This window comes from Nannobrachium achirus, assembly GCF_963921795.1.
Source record: "Nannobrachium achirus genome assembly, chromosome: 16".
In the NCBI taxonomy this organism is placed as follows: Eukaryota; Metazoa; Chordata; class Actinopteri; order Myctophiformes; family Myctophidae; genus Nannobrachium; species Nannobrachium achirus.
The window spans coordinates 61,185,449-61,207,398 of NC_137823.1; the positions used below are offsets into that span (position 1 = coordinate 61,185,449).

Genomic DNA, 21,950 nt, shown 5'->3' on the forward strand with positions numbered 1-21,950 from the left:
CGCAAAAAGAATTGCCCTCCATTGGATCCCATTCATTTTCCCCTTTCGTTTTCTAACCTTAATTAACATTTTCATGAATACTGTATGGTTCCTATCGCTAGTTAAGAATTGCCTTTCAATCACCATCATATTCGTTTTGTCGAAATATGGTCCAATGTATTTTAAAATAAATGATAAAGTTGCGGGGGGGGGGCGTGGCCAACTAAACTGATCGCAGCCGGCTGTGTTCTTCTTCGTGTGCTGTATTTCGGGAGGCTCCGACCACATTCTCCCATGTATCCCTGCGTTGCACGTGACCGTTGGCAGCCAATAGCATCTCTGATGCCTTTACAATTCTATGATGGCGACACCCATTCCAAGGGGTAGAAAGGGCCATTTGCGCTGCATAGAAACCAATGGCTTCGCTTCGTCCATATTTTTCTACAGTCTATGCTCGAAACGTAGCGTGAAGCAATGTGTTTTGAGCTTGTCAATCTGCCACTTTTGCTATTATAGAATTTGACTCCTGAAAAGTAACAGTTCCACTCGACAAGAGACAACATGCTTTCTTGTATTCTCGCGACTGAGTGAATCTCAAAATAAAATAAAGATGAGCCATGTTTTACAAAGGAACAGAGATGTTGTCGGTCCTCACTTTGAAACGGGAGCCACTGGGACTGTGCGTGTGCATGGGAGTGTGTGTCTTAAATAAATCACTCTCCTCATGTGAAGCTTTCTTATCTTGAACAATCAATGATTCACCAGGGGTCTTCAACAGGGGGTCCGGGGACCCGTAGGGGGTCCTCAGAGTCACTTCAGGGGGTCATCCAAATCTTCCAATCCTTTTTATATTAACAACTTGAACCCTTGTGTCCATATTCTGAGAACTGTAGCTAAGAATAGCAGATCTACAAGCTTGTAGTTCGGCTATTTTCAGCAGAGGAAAAAGTGTAGAGGAAAAAGTACAGAGTAAAAGTTCAAGTCTATTAGGTAATGATGGCTCATTGTTAAATATCTGAAGACACAAATTGACATGAATCCAAAATACACTGATGATTGTGCTGTCAAACAATGAAACTATATGGAATCTATGAAAAGGTTGTGTGGGTCCCTGCTTCATCTCTCTCTCAACTAAGGGGTCCTTGGGCCCGAAAACGTTGAAGATCCCTGTGCTAGACTTCTGAGTGTATTAATTACTATGGAGGTAATGCCAGGGTGTGGTAATAACGATAACACTAAGACCATGAGTCAGCAAGACAGGATGAAACGCATTTCAATTCTGAAATGAGATAAATATCCACTGTGTGAAAATAACATCCACTCCTAAAGTCTTCCTGCCGTAGTTAGCACTGCTGATTTGCGGGTGGAGGAGCCCAATATGTTGGCAGATTTGGTTGGTTATCATCAGGGGCGTCACAAGGGCTAAGAAAGTGGGATTGAGTTACTAGGGCCCAAGGTGGAGGGGCCTTAATTATTTTATACTTTAGCTATTGAAAAATAGCAGATATACAAGCTCACAGCGCGGCACCGAGTGCCGCGCTGCGAGCTTGTAGATCTGCTATTTTTGAAAAGTCGCGGAAAAAGTGTGCAAATCTTTGAATATGTATTTTTTAAGCGAACATTTGTAACTAAAATTTTGCTTCTGGGTGGTCCCTGGAACTCAATATTTTGAGATGGGGGTCCGTGGCCAAATACATACCATTTTGGGGGTCCTTCACATGAAAACGTTTGAGCTCCACTGACATTGAAACAAAGGTTATTTTCCTTTTTTTTTAAAAAAGGATTTGAATTATTCAAAGATTTTCATGATTTTTCAAAAAATAGCAGATCTACAAGCTCACAGCGCTGCACTCGGTGCCGCGCTGTGAGCTTGTATATCTGCTATTTTTCAATAGTTAAAGCACAGGGGCCCCACAGTGAATCCTTGTACCCAGGGCCCAGAATTTGGTGCGACACCCCTTGGTTATCATCAGCTTACCTGCTGTGGTGGAAGGACTTGAGTTTTGGCTGCAGCAGCACAAACAGCACCACCAGTAGCAGGATGAGAGCCACAGAGCTGGCTGTGGACGCCACGATAGACAGAGCTGGCATGCCTAGCGGGGAACTGGGCTCTTTGTCTGAGGAAGAGAGAGAGTGGGTGACAAAGAGAGACAGAAAGACAGAGAGAGAGAAAGGGAGATTAAAACCCATTCAGAACGGGTACACATTTTGTGTATCATTATTTTATGCTTTAACTGTTGAAAAATAGCAGATATACAAGCTCACAGCGCGGCACCGAGTGCCGCGCTGCGAGCTTGTAGATCAGCTATTTTTTTGAAAAATCGTGAAAATTAGAATTTTGACCCAATTCTATATTCTTTTGAATCCTTCTAAGATTTATTTGAAAAACCTATGTTTCTATGTCAGCAATCTGGCCAGCCATCGTCAAAGAAAAGGTCCTTTTCACTTAACTGGAGCTCAGTTAGTCTGTTCTTGAGAGACTACTATGTCAGTGGTGCTCAAACCTTTTCATGTGAAGGACCCCCAAAATGACATGTATTCGGCCACGGACCCCCATCTCAAAATATTTAGTTCCAGGGACCCCCCAGAAGCAAAATTTGTGTTACAAACGTTCGCTTTGAAAATACATATATTCAAAGATTTGCACACATTTTCACGACTTTTCCCAAAAATAGCAGATCTACAAGCTCGCAGCGCGGCACTCGGTGCCGCGCTGTGAGCTTGTATATCTGCTATTTTTCACTGGTTAAAGCACTCAATAATTCTAGGCCTAAATGGGTTAACAGGATTCCACCAAAGCTTGTGCGAGGGACAGTCCTATCATTCAAATAGCAGTAATCACACCTTGAATGAAACTGTCCAAAAAACGAAATAAAAAGTAAGCTGTATTGACAATTTTGTCAACAAAATAAAAAATAGACTAAAACATTGGAGAGGGACTAGTGGAGAAGAGAGTCATTTTATGTTTGGTTGCTCTCAGGTGCTGCGACGCGTTGTGAGCTTGTAGATCTGCTATTTTCAGCACGCAACCAAGTGTAAAATCAGCCATTACAATGTCATCAAGGCCTGCCAAAACACATTTTAGTTGACTAAATCAACTGCTCAGTGGCCTAGTGGTTTGAGTGTCTGCCCTGAGACTGGGAAATCGGGGTTCAAACCCCGGTCGGGTCATACCAAAGACTCTAAAAAATGGGACCCAGTGCCTCCCTGCTTGGCACTCAGCATCAAGGGTTGGATTGGGGGTAAGTCCCTGCGACATGCTAGCGTCATGTCCAGGGGGTGTACTTGTACATCAAGCTGCCTCACGCTACAGAAACAGGAGATATGCTCCTACCCTATGAGCCTCATGGCTCGGCCAAGTCATATGGGCCTCATGGCTCGGCAAGGCTTACTTATTTAGTCGACTAAAATTAGACTAAAACTAAAACTTTTCAGGTGACTAAATTATGACTAAAACTAAATCAAAATTTGCTGTCGAAAACCAAAGTGGACAGTTCACACAGTTACAGCCCACAGTGCATTTAGAATCATGTTGAACGTTGGTAGATCCTAGGGTGGTATCGTTACTTGGGCATGAGGAAGTAAAGAATATTGTCAATAAACCTTCCGTCATGGGTAACATATGACATGAATACAGTCCATTAACTTTCCCACAATTATTTACCAGGACTAGTTTCACTGCTGGCAGGATCTGCCAGAATATCTGCATAGTTTATTTATGTGTCGATTCTGGGAACCTTTTCACTGTACAATGGAATGAATGAAATAGCTACAGTACTTCCTGTTCCTCGATCACCAAACACAAAAGCAACAGATTAACCCATTTAGAACGGGTACACATTATTGTGTATCATTATTTTATGCTTTAACTATTGAAAAATAGCAGATATACAGGCTCACAGCACGGCACCAAGTGCCGAGCTGCGAGCTTGTAGATCAGCTATTTTTGAAAAATCGTGAAAATTCGAATTTTGACCCGATTCTATAAGTGTCTTTTGAATCCTTCTAAGGTTTTTTTTAAAAACCGATGTTTCTATGTCAGCAATCTGGCCAGCCATCGTCAAAGAAAAGGTCCTTTTCACTTAAATGGAGCTCAGTTAGTCTGTTCTTGAGAGACTACTATGTCAGTGTTGCTCAAACCTTTTCATGTGAAGGACCCCCAAAATGATATGCATTTGGCCACGGACCCCCATCTCAAAATATTTTGTTCCAGGGACCCCCCAGAAGCAAAATTTGAGTTACAAACGTTTGCATTAAAAATACATATGTTCAAAGATTTGCACACATTTTCACGACTTTTTTTCAAAAATAGCAGATCTACAAGCTCACAGAGCGGCACTCGGTGCCGCGCTGTGAGCTTGTATATCTGCTATTTTTCAATAGTTAAAGCATTCAATAATTCTAGGCCTACATGGATGAGGTATAGGCAAATGCTTACAACCACAACATAGACTCTCTGTTCCATAACACACACACACACACACACACACACACACACACACACACACACACACACACACACACACACACACACACACACACACACACACACACACACACACACACACACACACACACACACACACACACACACACACACACACGCACACACACACACACACACACACCTTGGCTGAGTCTGCAGCTGATCTGCATGGGGGCGTCCCACTCTCCGTTCTGGCAGGTGAGGAACTTGTAGTCTCCCTTCAGCGCGTAGCCCTCGTCACAGAAGTACTCGATGACCGTCTTCTGGGTGAGGCGGTGGCAGGGTGACGGGTGACACCGGTACCCCCCGTTCTCTGGCTCTGTGGGGGGCATGCACACTGAGAAGAGAGAGAGAGAGAGATTTAGGACAATGTTTTTAACCCATACATGGGCAACTGGCAGCCCGGGGGCCACATGCAGCCCACACCTTCACTTCATGATCCTAAGTAGTATCTCTGAAAGTCCCATCCCCTTCCCACCCGTCCCTACTCCACCGTCACTGACACCCGACCATCCAGACCAGCTTTTAGAAGTTAAATGACTAGTATAGCAGTATTAAAATGTGAGTAATTTTTAATGTCCAATGTATTTGTATTTAAGTTCATAAATTTAACATAAGTATAACTAAATGCATTTGAAATTAATTAAAAAATGTTGCATTTCAGGATTCCGTTTCAAAAATATCAAAAGATAATGCAGGGTTCCAATTAAAAAGTAGCAAAAATAGCAGATCTACATGTTCGAAACGTGTTGCAGCGTGACACGTTTTGAGCTTGTAGATCGGCTATTTTTGCTACTCTTAATGGAGATGAGAGGTTTTTGCTCGACAGAAACAATGTGGCCCACTGGAGTGATTGTGGAAATATAGCGGCCCTCTATATCATCAAAGTTGCCCACCCCTGCTTTAACCCACTGTGTTACTGTGTCGCGTAACCACTTTAATCATTATTTCCGATACTTTAGATATTCAAAAATAGCAGATATACAAGTTCATAGCACAGCACAGCGGGGTTTAGCTGTAACGGGTCATGTTCAAGTAGTAGGAGATATGTTAGTATGTAGGTGGAGCAAATGTGTAACATAGGTCTTGTGCTGAATTATGACAGTCACAGATTTTGTTGTGGTGGTGAGCACAGTGGGTCATTGATAAGAATGCAGAGAGGCGTATGCCTTTAGAGGCAGTTTATTGTAACAACAGTCAGCTTGACAGAAGCGTGGGAAAGTGCAGTCCCATGTTGCATAGAAGGGAGTAAACACATGACATGAGCTCAAAGCATGCACTGTGTGACACAGAGGGGCCTTTTCCACCAGCAAAGAACCGGTTCCAGAACCAGTGCCGGTTCAACTTTCTTGGAACCTTGGTTCGTTCTTGTGAACCGGCTTGCGTTTCCACCAGATTGAACCAGATTGAACCAGAGGAACCAAGGATTTTGTGGTTCCCGTTCGGAACCAACTTTTACGGTTCGGAACCAACTCCGGTTCTCGGTGGAAAAGCTCACCTCTGGTTTATCCCATAGGCGGGAGAAAGAACCAGAACCGGTTCTTTGCCGGTGAAAAAGGCCCCACAGTGTATCACAGACATATGGGTTGCACTATCTTTATGGAGGAGAGTTGTTGCGTTATGCACTGTGTTGTGTACCGTGTAACTGTTTGATGTACTGCCGTAGAATATTCCAGGTGTCCCAGAATCACCTGTTTCTAGATCCCACACCACTATTACTGTACTATGCAACTGTGACATACTGTCTCGGAATCAGAGCAACCAAGAACCTAAAACTGGGCTAAAAACTTTGTTATTTACAGTTTTACAGAACTCATACCAAAGACTTAAGGACGGATTGGTTTTCAAAGCAGTGGGCGTAGGTTTGTTTAGGACTGGTTTTCTCCAGCATCCAAGTAAGTCCATTCATTGGATTTTGATTTCCCCAGACAAATCAGTAGGTGGAGATCTCTGATTGTCTGGCTCGGCGAGACTAATATGTGTATCCTCACTGTTGGTGTGTTTATGAGGGTGTATTGCTGCATTGGGTGGCTTCAGGGAGTACAGGCAAAGTATGAGAGTGCATACTCAATCTCATAACTTTTTAGGATATGAGGAAGATTTATTTTACTACCAGTTATGTGCATTTGACAAAGATTACTAGTATAAATAGACTTCAGTGGGACTTTAGGGTCACAGCCTTAGTATGTGCGAGTTCAGTCAGCAGCAAATATTATTATCAAATAAGCACAGCACATAAATTATATTTATGGGCTACTTTGAACGTGAACATTCAGTACAAAACCATAAATTCAAACAAAGCGAAAGTGTTTTCTCATAATAAGGCAATGTTACGTATTGCTTGTATCCTGAGGCTGCCTCATGTACACAATAAAATCTGTGTTAATTCATCACTTTGCGACTCTGAGAGAGTACAAATGTAACGAAATGCACCCTAACGGGTCCATTTTGTTATATTTGCACTCTCAGAGTTGAATAAACACTGAGGATTTGACTGCGTGCATCAGGGGTCTTCAACAGGGGGTCCGGGACTCCTAGGGGGTCCTCAGAGTTACTTCAGGGGGTCCTCCAAATCTTTGTGTGGTGTTGTGATGACTTTTTTCACCTTTTTTATATGAACTACTTGAACCCTAGCGTCCATATTCGGAGAACTTTAGCCAAAAATAGCAGATCTACAAGCTCACAACGCCTTGCAGCGCGAGGCGTTGTGAGCTCGTAGATCGGCTATTTTCGGCAAAAAGCATTGGTGTAGAGGGGAAAAAGAGCAGACTAAGTACAGAGTGAAAGGTCAAGTTTATTAAGTATTGATGGTTCAAGTGGTTAAATATCTGAAAACACAAATTGACATGAACCCAAAATACACTGATGATTGCGCTGTCAAACCATGGAATCTATGAACAGGTTGTGGGGGTCCCTGCTTCATCTCTCTCTCAACTAAGAGCTCCTCGGCCTGAAAACTTTGAAGACCCCTGGCGTGCATGAATGTGTTGTCCCTCACCGTTGCTGCGGATGCAGCGCGGAGGCTGGGGGGACCATACTCCAGGGCTGATGCAGGTGATGGAGGAGGCTCCTTCAGGGGTGTAGCCAGGGTCACAGCTGTAAGTCAGCAGCGTCCCCAGGGTGAAGGAACCCCGGTTGGCCTCCGTCTGGTTCACCAGGTCCCCGTGCTGGGTGCCGGGCGGCCGCGGACAACCTGCAAGGTTAAGAGGCATGATTAGTAATGATAATAACTAGTCGGCTCAGGGCCCCTAAAGGGCGAGGTCGTGCCATGTCTCGGCCATCTGGCCAGTGATGTAAATCGGACCAGTTACCCATATATGAAGACTCCTGGTACCCATATATGGAGATCCGTGTACTGTATATGGAGAAATGCTGTGAGAGCCCAAACATTCTTACTCAGTTATTCGTTATGTGAAAGTCCTATGACGTCAATGACATCTGATATCATACATACAATCCCTATTATGCCCATACATGGAGATGTCTGTAGAACCAGCCACACAGATATGGGCTGTCTTGGCCATTTCAAACCTGCACAAAAACTAATTTCCCCCTACTTTTTTTACTTGTGTAAAACTGTGATGTGACAACAAAATGATTGTGATTCATAGGCGTGCTGATCAGCCCAGGCTCCTGGGATGACTATGGCTGCATTAAAGTGTCAAAACCAATACCATCCAGGTCTCAATTAACTAAGCCTCTCCATTCTCTTCTGCTCATCGAGCGCTCTTCATCGTGTGCCAAGATTGGTTCTGTCTGACGGCGAGCAGGACAGTAGTTTTAGATGGGCTCATTTACGGTGTACCAATCACAAGCCGGAGCTCTGTACTGAGCCAATAAGAACGGGGCAAAGCTTGGCTCCCCAAAGTGTTTAATTGTGTTTTGATTCATTTTCCCATGCCAGCTACGGCATTGAAATGTAGTTGCGACCGTCAGGTCGCAGTTACTATCAAAACCTCGACCAGCTGTCCGTCAGTCTGTCAGTCTGTCTGTCACACGTTACACGTCACACTTTTGCCCTGCTCATATCTCCGCAACCGTTGCCCCGATCTTTTAAAACACATTTTTGAACACTGCTCCTACGAATTTTGCCCTAAAATCACGCAAATCGGTACACACTTGCTCTACACTCATGTTATCAACATGGATCTGTCCCATTTAGCACCACCTTCAGGCCGATTTTTTAAAACACATTTTTGGACACTACTCCTACGGATTTTGCCCTAAAATCACAGACATCGCTACACAGTATGTCTACACTCATGTCATCAACATGGATCTGTCCCATATAGCGCCACCATCAGGCCGATTTTTTCAAACACATTTTTGGACACTGGTCCTACACATATTGCCCTAAAATCACGCTGCGACCTGATTGTCTTACTGGTATATGCATTGTGGATGAGTGGGTTCTATGTGTGTGTGTGTCTGTGTGTGTGTGTCTGTGTGTATATACATATGTGTGTTTTACGGACGGATGTGCAAATTATCTGTAGGAATTCATGCCTGGAAATGATCACATCACCTAGCCACCACACGCATGCATACATTTGTGCGCGGCCACACACACGCGCGCGCACGCACACACACACACATCTACAATCTGGCATGAACAGCACAACCTAAATCTGGCATGTCTGAGGTAATGTTACACCACCTGTGCAGAGACAGGTCCATGCAGGTGGCTGAATGTACCGTCAGTGCTACTGATCTCACAGACTGGCCCAGAACATCACAAAACACCTACTGTTACCCCTCTTCCATATGGGTACAGTTGTTGAATTCTATTCCACTGCAAAACAACCCTACGTGTGTCTTATACCCTGTATCCTGTCAATTTTAATTAATTTCAGCGTTTCATTTGACGTGAAATATGACATAGCTTACTCAGCATTGCCAGGGTTATTGTGCAGACGAAGAGTGTGGCTATGATGATGACGCACCAACACCAACAAGTAGTTTCGGAGCTTATCTCCATAATGTGCATGGCATATCTGTCCTGACAGGTTTTGTATTGTATGTACTGTATGTGTTACTGATGAATTGAGTACAGTGGGCCACAATGGAAACACGCCTGTGTGTTAGGGTTAGGTTTAGGGTTTTTGTGTTATCCTATTGTTTGACTGTACCAACTGTACTGTTAACAATGGTGTTGTTAAAGCATTCAATCAATCATAAACAGTCAGTTGGCCTGACAAACAACTTCAACAACTCACTTCAATAGGAGTGGACTCACTGGACGATATGGAATAATATTTAGCTTTTCCTGTAGCAAAACAGAAAGAGACAGTGTCCACCAACCTCCACTGACAAAACTAATCTCAAGCGGGAAATATGGCTAAGCTGGGGACTCATGATTAAAAGCAAACTCTTAAACATGCGTGTACACACACAGACACACAGACACACACACAGACACACACAAACCAACAGTCGGAGACAACAAAGACCTGCCCAGCAAGGACTGGTGTGACACCAGTATCAGGTGTTCTGTTTGGAACAGATGTGTTAGAGACTAGAGTGGGTGTGTGTGGCCACACTGGCCACACACAGGTCTTTATCCTCAACACGCACGCACACACACACACACACACACACACACACACACACACACACACACACACACGCGCACGCTATGCATGACATATAACATCGTGACCCAAGTGGCCTCCCACAAACCCATGAACCCTATTCTGGGCATGATAGGCCAATAAAGCTCCTTTGAATTGACAGGCAAACATTCTGTGAAAATAGGCAAGCGGCACATTGTGAGCTTCAACATTGCTGGCCATTTTTTTTGGCAAAGAGGTTTTTTGTTGAGGGGAAAAGGAGGGGGTGTGTGTGTGGGGGGGGGGGGGGGGGGGTGCAGACCCTGGTCAACAAAGTATAGGGTTTAAGTGGTTAATGCACACACACGCACTCACGCACGCACGCACACACACACACACACACACGCACACGCACACACGCGCGCCGGCTATGAATGACATCTGACACCGTGACCCAAGTGGCCTTCCTTTAAGATGCTTCAGGCCATAATCACCATGCCCCCCCCCCCCCCCCCCCGGTGATAATGGACATGCTGATGAATTGAATGCTGCCGGCTGCGAGAGGCAGCAGCAGGGGGGGGACAAACGGGCCTCGGGGACAGTTTTAGAACGGGCCGGGGACAATAGCCCTCCTTAGCCGCGGGCCTTTCCATTGATGTGCTGTGGGTAATAGAACTGTATAGGTGACAGATGGGTGCTAATGGAAACCGCTGCGCCATCGCCGTGCATTTCTCACTCAACTGACGGGGTTGCCATGGAGATATATGCACACCGTGTGCACATTACGAGAAGAAAGGCATGCGAGTGTGCTCCACTCCGATGGAGGTGATGAGTATACGCTGTGAAATTCTCTAGTGCAGGGGTCTTCAATGTTTTCAGGCCAAGGAGGACCCCTTAGTTAAGAGAGGGAGATGAAGCAGGGACCCCCACAACCTGTTCATAGATTCCATGTAGTTTCATCATTTAAGAGCACAATCGTATTTTGGATTCATGTCAATTTATATTTTCAGATATTTAACCACTTGAACCGTCAATACTTAATACACTTGACCTTTCACTCTGTACTTGGTATGCTCTTTTCAGCTTGTGGATCGGCTATTTTTGGCTAAAGTTCTCAGAATATGGACACTAGGGTTCAAGTGCATGCATATAAAAAAGGAGAAAAATAGTTTCTATCACAACCCCCTGTAGTAACTCTGAGGACCCCCTAGGGGTCCCGGACCCCCGTTGAAGACCCCTGCTCTAGTGGTAACCTAAAGATTTGCAACGCTGAGAGTGTGTACCATTTGGTTTCATATGTACACTCTCTGAGTTAATATTAACAATGAGGTTTTGAATGGTCTTGTCTATAATAATCCTTAACAGTACAAGTAACAGCGATCTGTAGGGAATAATAAACATATCTGTACACAGTACACTCTCACACACACACACATACACACAGTCACACGTTGTGTACATGTAGATCTGCTGTTTTAGAAATAGCCAACCTCCAAGCTGCTTGGAGGTTGGCTATTTTCGGTGCTTGATACCACATTTGAACACGATCAAGTGAATTCTGGAGATGTTGTGTAACGGCATGGATTTCTACACAGAGAGGGCAATTCTTTCAAAATAAGATGCTGCATTCAAGTTCAGGAGAGTTTGGACAAGGCGATTCTCTTGAATGCTGCCTTCAGGTATGGCATGGAAAGAGGGGGCATTTGCGTTTCATTCACCATAGTAAAAACAGCATTCATGGTCTGGAGCGGGCACTTTTTAGTTTTACAGACAAATAAAAGGGCAGGGGCTCAAGCCCCTTTTGATGTCTATGTGTGCACGTGCCTGGCCCTGCGGCCCAGAGCGAAGCAGGGAAGCAGCAGCATGCTGAGGCAGGCCCACCAATAGCTCTGAAGTGAGAGAAAAACTCTGTACAATAACAATGGTGCACATACCACACCGGGGGGAGGGAGGGGAGCAGGCACGTGCACACATAGACATAAAAGGGGTCTTGAGCCCCTGCCCTTTTATCCACCCGTAAAAAGTGCGGGGAAATCTCGCTCTTTCGAACGACCATCATTTCGACAACGGAGCGTCGGGAGGGTTAGCGACTAACCCCACGGAGGTTAGGGTTAGGGTAAGGGTTAGATTTGGGTGTCGAAAAGATGACACATAGAAACAGCGAAACGCTCCCAAAAACTGCCCTCTCCAGACCATGAATGCAGTTTTTGCTATGGTGAAAGAAACGCAAACGCCCTCTTTCCATGCCATAACCGAAGGCAGCATTCAAGAGAATTGCCTTCTCCAAACTCTCCTGAACTTGAATGCAGCATCTTATATTGAAAGAATTGCCCTTTCTGTGTAGAGAGACTATGCTTATGATTATGCTTAGTTCAGTGTGGCATAACGCACCGAAAATAGCCGACCTCCAAGCTCACAGCGTGTTGCGCTGCGACACGTTGTGAGCTTGGAGGTCTGCTATTTTCGATATTTCCACCAAAAGGCCCTTTTAGAAATGTCAGCCCCTGCCTCTCTAACATTCTCTGCACGTCCCTGCTTAACTGAAGACCGTGTACAAAGGTAGGCAAATGGACCCACAAACAAGGGTACATTTGTACACACTCCCTCCCGACTTACAAATGCATTTAAACAAACGCAGAGGATTGTAATGTACTGTTCTGTGTATTATGTAAATAAGAGGGTGCACTTTCATTATTGGAGCACTAATCTACATGTGGTGGATTGCTGTGCGGTGGAACTGGCACATGCCTGTGCATGTGTGTCGAGTTATGAGGCCTGGATTGAGTCACTGCTCGACACAACAAGCTGCCGTGCTGCAAACTCACTGATTCCTCTGATGATTAATAAGACCGTAAAAACTCCAATAGCGAGGGTGGAGACGGAATTGCAAAGTACAAAGAACAATACATAAATCAAAAATGGAGTTGTGTGCGTGGGAAAACAATGGTTGCTGCTGCTGCTCGCCATCAGAACAGACGACATGTCAAGACTGCTGTGGTTTCCGTTATAGTGAGGTTGAACTGGAAGATTAATCCTTTGGGGATCGCCTTAGGTTTGTTCTGTTTGGTTGTGTCCTGTGTTTCTTGTTTTGTAGTGAAGATATTAAGTATCTGTGTATAGTGTGTGCAGTATTGTGCCCCCCTAAAACATGATTATCAAGTATTATGATTATACTAGGAGAAAGATTTCTTTCCAAAAAAGTGTACAGAAAGAGTTAATATTAGGTTTTTATGTGGCCACACCCACCAGTTCATTAAGTATGCTTGGTTGTCAGGTGGGTGGTGACCCAGCTGAAGTTAGCCACACCCACAGTGTTGGGTGAATGGTAAAAGGGAAGGGGATGATTATGTGATGTCACTCTATCTGTGTTTTTGGATCGGCACCCACAAGGTGGCAGCCTCGAGGAAGAAACCCAAATACAAAGGGAATACATAATTGCTAATAACAACCAAACCAGGGGGTCTAATGAAATACTGTCAACCTCCTAGACACATGAAAACCAGAAAAAGTACAAAACTATGGAACCACCTCTTTAAGTTACTGCAACAATTGTTCAAGCACATACAGTAAAGAAAAGTTAAAACGCTAGTATGTATTTAGTGCAGTGGGTGCAAATCCAACTGATCAAAGATCATACTGACAAAGAGAAGCACCCCCCTCCCTCTAACAAAAAAAACACAATGGTATTTTCCATTTAACTGTGGGAGGATTGGGCTGGGAGTACAGTTGGTCATTCTGACACCCACACTGCCTTTGGGACTCCTCCAGGGGAGGGGCATGATGGGGGGGGGGGGGGGGCATGATGGGGGTGTCAAAATCCCCTTGCCACGATGCACACAACTGGGCTGGGCTGCCAATATCTCTCCCCTTGTCCATCTGTCACCAGAGCCACTCGCCTGCGAGGGGTGTGAATGCGAGGGGTGAGAATGGTGTCTGTGTGTCTGTGTGTGTGTGTGTGTGTGTGTGTGTGTGTGTGTGTGTGTGTGTGTGTGTGTGTGTGTGTGTGTGTGTGTGTCGGGGGTGGGGTGGGTGGGGTTGGAGGGGTTCAAGGGCCTTCGCCCTCTCTCTGCCCGAGCAAATTAAAATTGTAATTATCCTCCATTACATGCTGGGAGCAGCTCTCCAGAGCAGATCACATTATTTTCGTACATGAATTCTGGAGCCAGCTGTTTGGTCCCACTGTAGGATGACAGCGATAGTGAGAGAGCGTGTGTGTGTGTGTGTGTGTGTGTGTGTGTGTGTGTGTGTGTGTGTGTGTGTGTGTGTGTGTGTGTGTGTGTGTGTGTGTGTGTGTGTGTGAGTGAGTGAGTGAGTGAGTGAGTGTGTGTCTGTTTGTGTGAGTGTGTGTGTGTGTGTGTGTGTGAGGATTAAGCTAAAGACCCAGAGGAGGATGATACTCTTTCTGTCCCAGTAAATATGTTTTTGTTCCTTTCGTCGGTCAATCCCCGACCCCTCTGTTGTTATGTTGTTGTTGTTTTGGGACATGATGGGGACAGAGGGTGTTTTTGTGTCACACTCCTCTATCTCTGGTGCTAATCCAATCCAGCACCTTTTATTTTTTCAGCCAAGCTGTTGTTACTAAAGCGCAATACAGTAGAATAGAGCAGGGGTCTTCAACAGGGGGTCCGGTACCCCTAGGGGGTCCTCAGAGTTACTACAGGGGGTCAAATCTTCCAATCCTTTTTATATTGACAACTTGAACCCTAGCGTCCATATTCTGAGAACTGTAGCCAAAAATAGCAGATCTACAAGCTACGAGCTTGTAGATCGGCTATTTCCAGCGAGGAGCTTTGGTGTAGAGGGGAAAAAGAGCAGACTAAGTACAGAGTAAAAGGTCAAGTTTATTAGGTAATGACGGCTCGAGTGGTTAAATATCTGAAAACACAAATTGACATGAATCCAAAATACACTGATGATTGTGCTGTCAAACGATGAAACTATGTGTAATCTATGAACAGGTTGTGGGGGTCCCTGCTTCATCTCTCTCTCAACTAAGGGGTCCTTGGCCTGAAAATGTTGAAGACACCTGCAATAGAGCATTGATTCTAAACCCTTTTCATTTCAAGGACCCCCGGTTTGATATGAATTGGGCCACAGACCCCCATTTTATACCATTTTAAATCTCAGGGATAGTTAGAGACCTGTAACGGTCCGTTTAGTTCCAAATTAACCCACGTTGACAACCACAGAGTTGTGTTTGTTGTAGCACTTGGAGAGGCCAGAGGGGAAATCCTGCTAAGGCAAACGCCGATAAAGCAAACTGCCCGGGCAGCGCCCGGGTCTCCTACCGTAGTATTTTGAGCAATACAATGGTTATATGATAATGTCACAGTTATTGTCCACGACATTGCAAGCGGCGCGAAGGCCAGCAAACCTTGGTCCTGCTCTTCGCGCCCGAGCGCCGCGGGCGCGAGTGCCCGCCAAGAGCGGGCCAGGGCCGCGCGGCCGGCGGAGCGCCGCACGAGTTACGAAGCCGTGTTGAATGCAATCGTTATATTTATGGCCTGGGCAAGCGCACGATAAACGCATGAATGGGATCATGAAACGCGATGCAGGTGAGCTCACATTTCACCATAACAAAAGGAGGTTTAGTACATTAGTTTGCCTTATCGGCGTTTGCCTTATCGGCGTTTGCCTTATCAGGACGTGCCCAGGCCAGAGGCACCCAAGCAACACCAGGAATTGAACCCAGGCCTCTGCAGTGATCAGCAAGTGTTTCACTTTCAACACCTACAGTACAGTATGCCCAGACACCCAGAAACCACAAACATTGGGGCATATTTTAAGAAAATAACTTTTGTTCAACGACCATGAACGACCATAGTCAAGAGAATGGCAGGTGTTCCGGAAAGCGAAAAAAGTCTGATCTTTGGGTTAGAAGACATGTCCCAAGTTATTACTGCAGCTGCAATCTTCCTGAATCCCAATGACACACCTAGTTTCGGTGCACGTGCTTTGCGGTTAAATCCGTCTTTTCGTTCACACGCCATAGATCAGAGATGTTGACACTATACTGTGTTAAACTCAAGAAGTGACATAAACGTGATACTCTGACTGTGAGATAGAGAGAGGTGTGTGTGAGGCAGTTCACAGGGGGCCGTGGCGTCTGCGAGAGTGATACTAGTCATCTAATGTTCCACCGTGTGTGCGAGGGTGTCAAGCCATCGAGTCTGACTGACACCGAGATACACGAGATGTTTGCCAGCCGTGCGCGCCATCGCTGCAACCAATACAGCTTTACTCTGCTCACATAACAGGTTGTGGTGGGGGCCCGACACAGTAAGCTACTGTCAATTTAACTTAACTCATTGAATGCCCTTTTCAAGATGGCCGCCAAGTACCAGGATGCCACGTTCCTAAATTTCTAGTGCACGGATCAATTTTTAGTGCACGGATCGTGCACGCCCATGCACCATATATGCACCATATGTGTAGTACTTTTTAACAGCTTTCAAACAAAAAAGTCCGCTTGGAAATCCGTTCAGGCATTCATGAGATAGAAGCCTTCAAAGTCAGACAAAACAAACACTGCCACCTTCCTAAATTTCTAGTGCACGGATCAATTTTTAGTGCACGGATCGTGCACGCCCATGCCTAGATCATGCACCATATGTGTAGTACTTTTTAACAGCTTTCAAACAAAAAAATCCGCTTGGAAATCCGTTCAGGCATTCATGAGATACAAGCCTTCAAAGTCAGACAAAACAGCCATTTTTGACATTTTGAAAGATGTGTTTGTTATGGGGCTAAACATGCAATTTCGCAATTGCGATCATGCCTAATACATTTGAGGCATTTTTAGAATTTTTTTATAAAAAAAACTTTTGAAAAATTTTTTTTTTTCAAAATGGCTTCCAACTCGGGAAACTTGGGCTGTGGCAGCCTGGGAGTACTGTAATAACTCGTGAAACTCGTGCCTAGGCAGTCAATGAGTTAAAAGTATACAAATGGAACCAAATGGATGAGTAAGGGTCCATTGGGTTCCATTTGTATACTCTCTGGGGTGACAAATGGATAAAGTAACACAGAGGTATGTACTGTGTACCGAGCCATGTGCCTCTGACGCATACTTCCCACAGATTACACACACACCCGAAGTGAGTTTGAAAACATGACCAATGATGAAAAACCCCCATACCTACTGGGAGAAATACAACAATGTGCGATCACAGCAGCAAGATTTGTGAACTGTTGCGACAAAAGAGGGCTAGAAACACAACCGCCCTAAGGACTACAAACCATGGATTGACATCTAGACCTACTGCACATACAGTATGAAACAGAGCTGCTAACTTCAAATGCATTTTGAGAAAAAATAATGCTGCAATTTGTTCCAAAAGCTTTCACAATGCGACATAGCAATGCTGTACCCCCTCCAACTGTATATATGTTCCCCATTTCCAACAGTTTTTATTTTATTTGTGACACTTGCTTTGACAATGTAAACGTATGTTTTATCATGCCAATAAAGCTCCTTTGAATTGAAAATGTTATTGCCTTTGAAAGCTCTGTTCCCGGAGAGAAAGAGAGAAGAACAGAGGAGACCAATGCCTCCTTAAAAAGCGTGAGGTTTATTTTCCAGACTCTCTGTTCCATCTCTGGGACCCTGGGGGAAGGCGGAGGTCCCTGACTCAAGGCAGGGGCGTCACAAGGGGTAGGAAAGTGGGACTGAGTTACTAGGGCCCAAGTAAGTGGAGGGGCCCTAGTAACTTTAGCTATTGAAAAATAGCAGATCTACAAGCTCACAGCGCAGCACCGAGTGCCGTGCTGCGAGCTTGTAGATCTGCTATTTTTGAAAAGTCGTGAAAATGTGTGCAAATCTTTGAATATGTATTTTTTAAGCCAACATTTGTAACTCAAATTTTGCTTCTGGGGGATGGTCCCTGGAACGAAATATTTTGAGATGGGGGGTCCGTGGCCAAATACATGAAAAAGTTTGAGCACCACTGACATGGAAACATAGGTTTCTTGCACACATTTTCAAAAATAGCAGATCTACAAGCTCGCAGCGCGGCACTCGGTGCCGCGCTGTGAGCTTGTATATCTGCTATTTTTCAATGGTTAACATTCATGGGGGGCCCGGAGTGATTTCTTGTACCCAGGGCCCAGAATTTGGTGTGACGCCCCTGCTCAAGGCGAGGAGGAGGGGGGAGGGGGGAGGGGCAGGAGGGGTTACTGGGTGGGGAGGAGGCAGCAGCGTGCAGCAAGGGAGGTGCCGGCACGTTTGTACAAAGGCCACATGCCTGAGCGCGCACACACACACACACACACACACACACACACACACACACACACACACACACACACACACACACACACACACACACACACACACACACACACACACACACACACACACACACACACACACACACACACACACACACACACACACACACACACACACACAGACACAGGAAGAACAGTGTGCTCCGCACAGTATGCAAATGTTCTGTGTACATCACGCTAACCTCCCACTCCATAAGGCGGAGGGACGGTACACGCGTCACGCTACATCGAGATGCCTGTGTGTGCTTTGGCTCTGTGTTGTTTATGTGTGGTGGAGGGGGTTCTGAGAGTCAGGGTTGGGTATATGTAGCCTTAGCCTGGCATAGCCCGACTATATACTAATGCAGCTAACTAACTGCAGTATACATCCCCACGTTGTTTTAACATGGGTGGATTGTTTTAGCCTAGCTGAGCTAGACATCCCAGCCATGTTAAAACAAGGTAGGGATACTGCAGTTCGTTAGCTAGATGCATTATCTAGGCTGGTTATACCAGGCTAGGATTGTTTAGCTGTGCTAAGCTAATGTAGCCTCAACTACATATACTGTACTTTACAGAAGGGGTCTTCAACGTTTTCAGGGCAAGGACCGCTTAGTAGAGAGAGAGGTGAAGCAGGGACCCCCACAACGTTTTCATAGATTCCATATAGTTTCATCGTTTGACGGCACAATCATCAGTGTATTTTGGATTCATGTCAATTTGTGTTTTCAGATATTTAACCACTTGAACCGTCAATACTTAATAAACTTGACCTTTCACTCTGTACTTAGTCTGCTCTTTTCCCCCTCTACACCAAAGCTCTTTGCCGAAAATAGCCCACCTACAAAATCACAACGCCTCGCAGCATGAGGCGTTGGGAGCTTGTAGATCTGCTATCTTTGGCTAAAGTTCTCAAAATATGGACGCTAGAGTTCAGTGGTTGATATAAAAAAGGAGAAAAGAGGTTTCTATCACACAAAGATTTGAAGGACCCCCAGTAGTGACTCGGAGGACCCCCTGTTGAAGACCCTTGCTTCAGCTTTACAGTGTAAAGGACTATTGGTGTGATTCATGTGTGCACACCCCCACACACACAAACACAACATGCCCTATAACACGGTAGAGCAGTGATGCTAGGGCTTACCGACAACAAGCATGAGAGCGTCCGGGGGCCGTCACGTCAGCTGTACAACAACAGGACGTGGTGTGCAGCACCCACGGAAAGGAGAAAAAAGAAAAGAAAAAGAATAACAGTACACGCTTACTTTCCCAGAACCCTGGCCTGACACGGGAGAGTTCCAGGGAACTACACATAGTTCAGAGCAGAGCACTGCCTTCTGGCAGCTGCACAGTTCACCTCCCACCTCTCTTTACACGCATGCACACACCAGGGATGGGACGATACGCCATGCTATCGTTTATTGTGTTTATATTAGCCTCTGCTAGCCGCCAGGCTCAATGCAAACCATCCGACCCTTACGCAGCTTCACTAGGTCGGATTTTGATTCAGAAACTTTCTGTGTGGCATCTGTATACGTTCCGGTGCCCATACCGATGGTGGTTTTAGACGATCAAGCACGAATTGAACAGTATTGAGCTCAGATGGCGGCCCGCGGGTCTCCCATTCTGAGTCAATGGGGAGCGATGTCATCGTCCCATCCTTGAATCTTGTGAATCTTGGTTTTAACATGGGGGCTTGTACAGTCTATCATTTTAGTGTTACGATGGCTTGCTCTAGTGGTCATTTTGTGGTATGGTATATCAACCTGGCTTTGAAAATAATGTGATCATGATGATAAAATATAGCTATTTCCTGGCGTTATAAGCGCACATTCATATTTAAATTTGGCTGGTTTAATTCATCGTGATATCGTCCTCCGTCATGCACTGGGATCAATTCACCTTTTATTTGCCGAGCTGCATATCCTGTACCACTTAAACCCTCTATAATTGGTAAAAGGTTCTTATAATATACAACACTGCTCCTACACATTTTGCCCTAAAATCACGCAAAGAGGTACACAGTATCTCTATCTCTACAGTCATGTCATCAACATGGATCTGTCCCATTTCCCATATTCCCTCCTGATTGGCTACCATTGCCTCCCAAAGTTTGTGTATGCGACGCGACGGTTGCTTATCTCCCGATTTAGGGAGTCTTACTGGTAATATACGTATTTGATACAGTCTTTTTGAGCGGTGGTCACACCGTCTCCATAGCGTGGCCGTGTGTGTATCCGTGTGTGTCTGTCTGTCTGTGTGTGTGTCTGTCTGTCTGTATGTAGCCTCTGGTGTATGTAGCCTGAGTACCCTGTGTGACCAGAGAGGTGCTGTTGAGTCTAGTCTGCCCTGAGCATCAACTGCAATAGCAGTGTTGGCCTGAGTGAGCAAGTATGGCTCACACTCTCACACACACGGGTGCACGCCCCCCCCCCCCCCAACACACACACACCTGGGTGAGCAACACACACGCGCACACACGCACGCACGCACGCACGCACACACGCACACACGCACACACACACACACACACACACACACACACACACACACACACACACACACCACCGCTCACTTCAAACTTGGGTTTGATTTTTTTCACTCTCTATCAGATGTCTTTGCCAAAAAAAATAGCAGATCTACAAGCTCACAACGCGTCACAACGTGACGCGTTGTGAGCTTGTAGATCTGCTATTTTTCCACCCCATCTTCTAACGTTCCGCCCCAGGATAATGGCTTTCGATTATCACGATAATATCGTAAATCGCAATTTCTTTTGTCACAATAATCGTGTGATATGACATTTTTATATCGTCCCATCCGTAACCCACACGTACGCTCCAAGGGAAGTCTACTCCAAACAAGTCGAGAAACACCCGTCCCCCCCCTGCTGACGCGTTTCACTGGAGGGCCACGCGTGGTGTTATTACACCAATTGTTTCACCTCGGTGGGTGTGAGTGACTGGGGGGAAGGGGGGGGAAGGGGGGGTGCAGCGTGCCTCTGAATGGAAGAACAGAAAACTTGGCATCTGAAGGGTTAAATAATGCATGAGATGACCAACCCCCCCTTTGGTCTTCTCACACACACACACACACACACACACACACACACACACACACACACACACACACACACACACACACACACACACACACACACACACACACACACACACAGGGGCGTCACAAGGGGGGGGGGGGGGGAGTGGGACTCGGGCCCAAGGTGGAGGGGCCTTAATTATTTATACTTTATATGAAAAATAGTAGATATACAAGCTCACAGCGCACTGCAAGCTTGTAGATCTGCTATTTTTGAAAAGTCGCGAAAATGTGTGCAAAACTTTGAATATAACATTTCTGGGGGGTCCCTGGAACTAAATGTTTTGAGATGGGGGTCCATGGCCAATTACATATCATTTTGGGTGTCCTTCACATGAAAACACTTGAGCAACACAGACATAGAAACATAGGTTTTAAAAAAAAAACCTTAGAAGGATTTGAAATATTCAAGGAAAAAAAATATCAGATCTACAGGCTCACAATGCGGCACTCGGGCCACGCTGTGAGCTTGTATATCTGCTAATATGTTTCAATAGTTATATGAGATACTTCAATGGTTTCCAGTGGAAATAAGCTTAGTCTTTTCATGGATCTCCTTTTAGTAGACC

The 21,950-nt window shown here is 45.4% G+C and overlaps 1 protein-coding gene across 1 annotated transcript in view; it reads right to left on the reverse strand.

The window, feature by feature from the left end:
• The window catches only part of susd6 (sushi domain containing 6), a 65,208-nt gene that overhangs the window by 5,192 nt on the left and 38,066 nt on the right, over positions 1-21,950 (reverse strand). The window contains exons 3-5 of the mRNA XM_080745106.1: positions 7,464-7,658; positions 4,608-4,802; positions 1,958-2,096 (exon numbers count right to left, since the gene is read on the reverse strand). Coding sequence (XP_080601232.1) covers positions 1,958-2,096; positions 4,608-4,802; positions 7,464-7,658 — 529 coding nt within the window. The remainder of the gene's footprint in view (positions 1-1,957; positions 2,097-4,607; positions 4,803-7,463; positions 7,659-21,950) is intronic.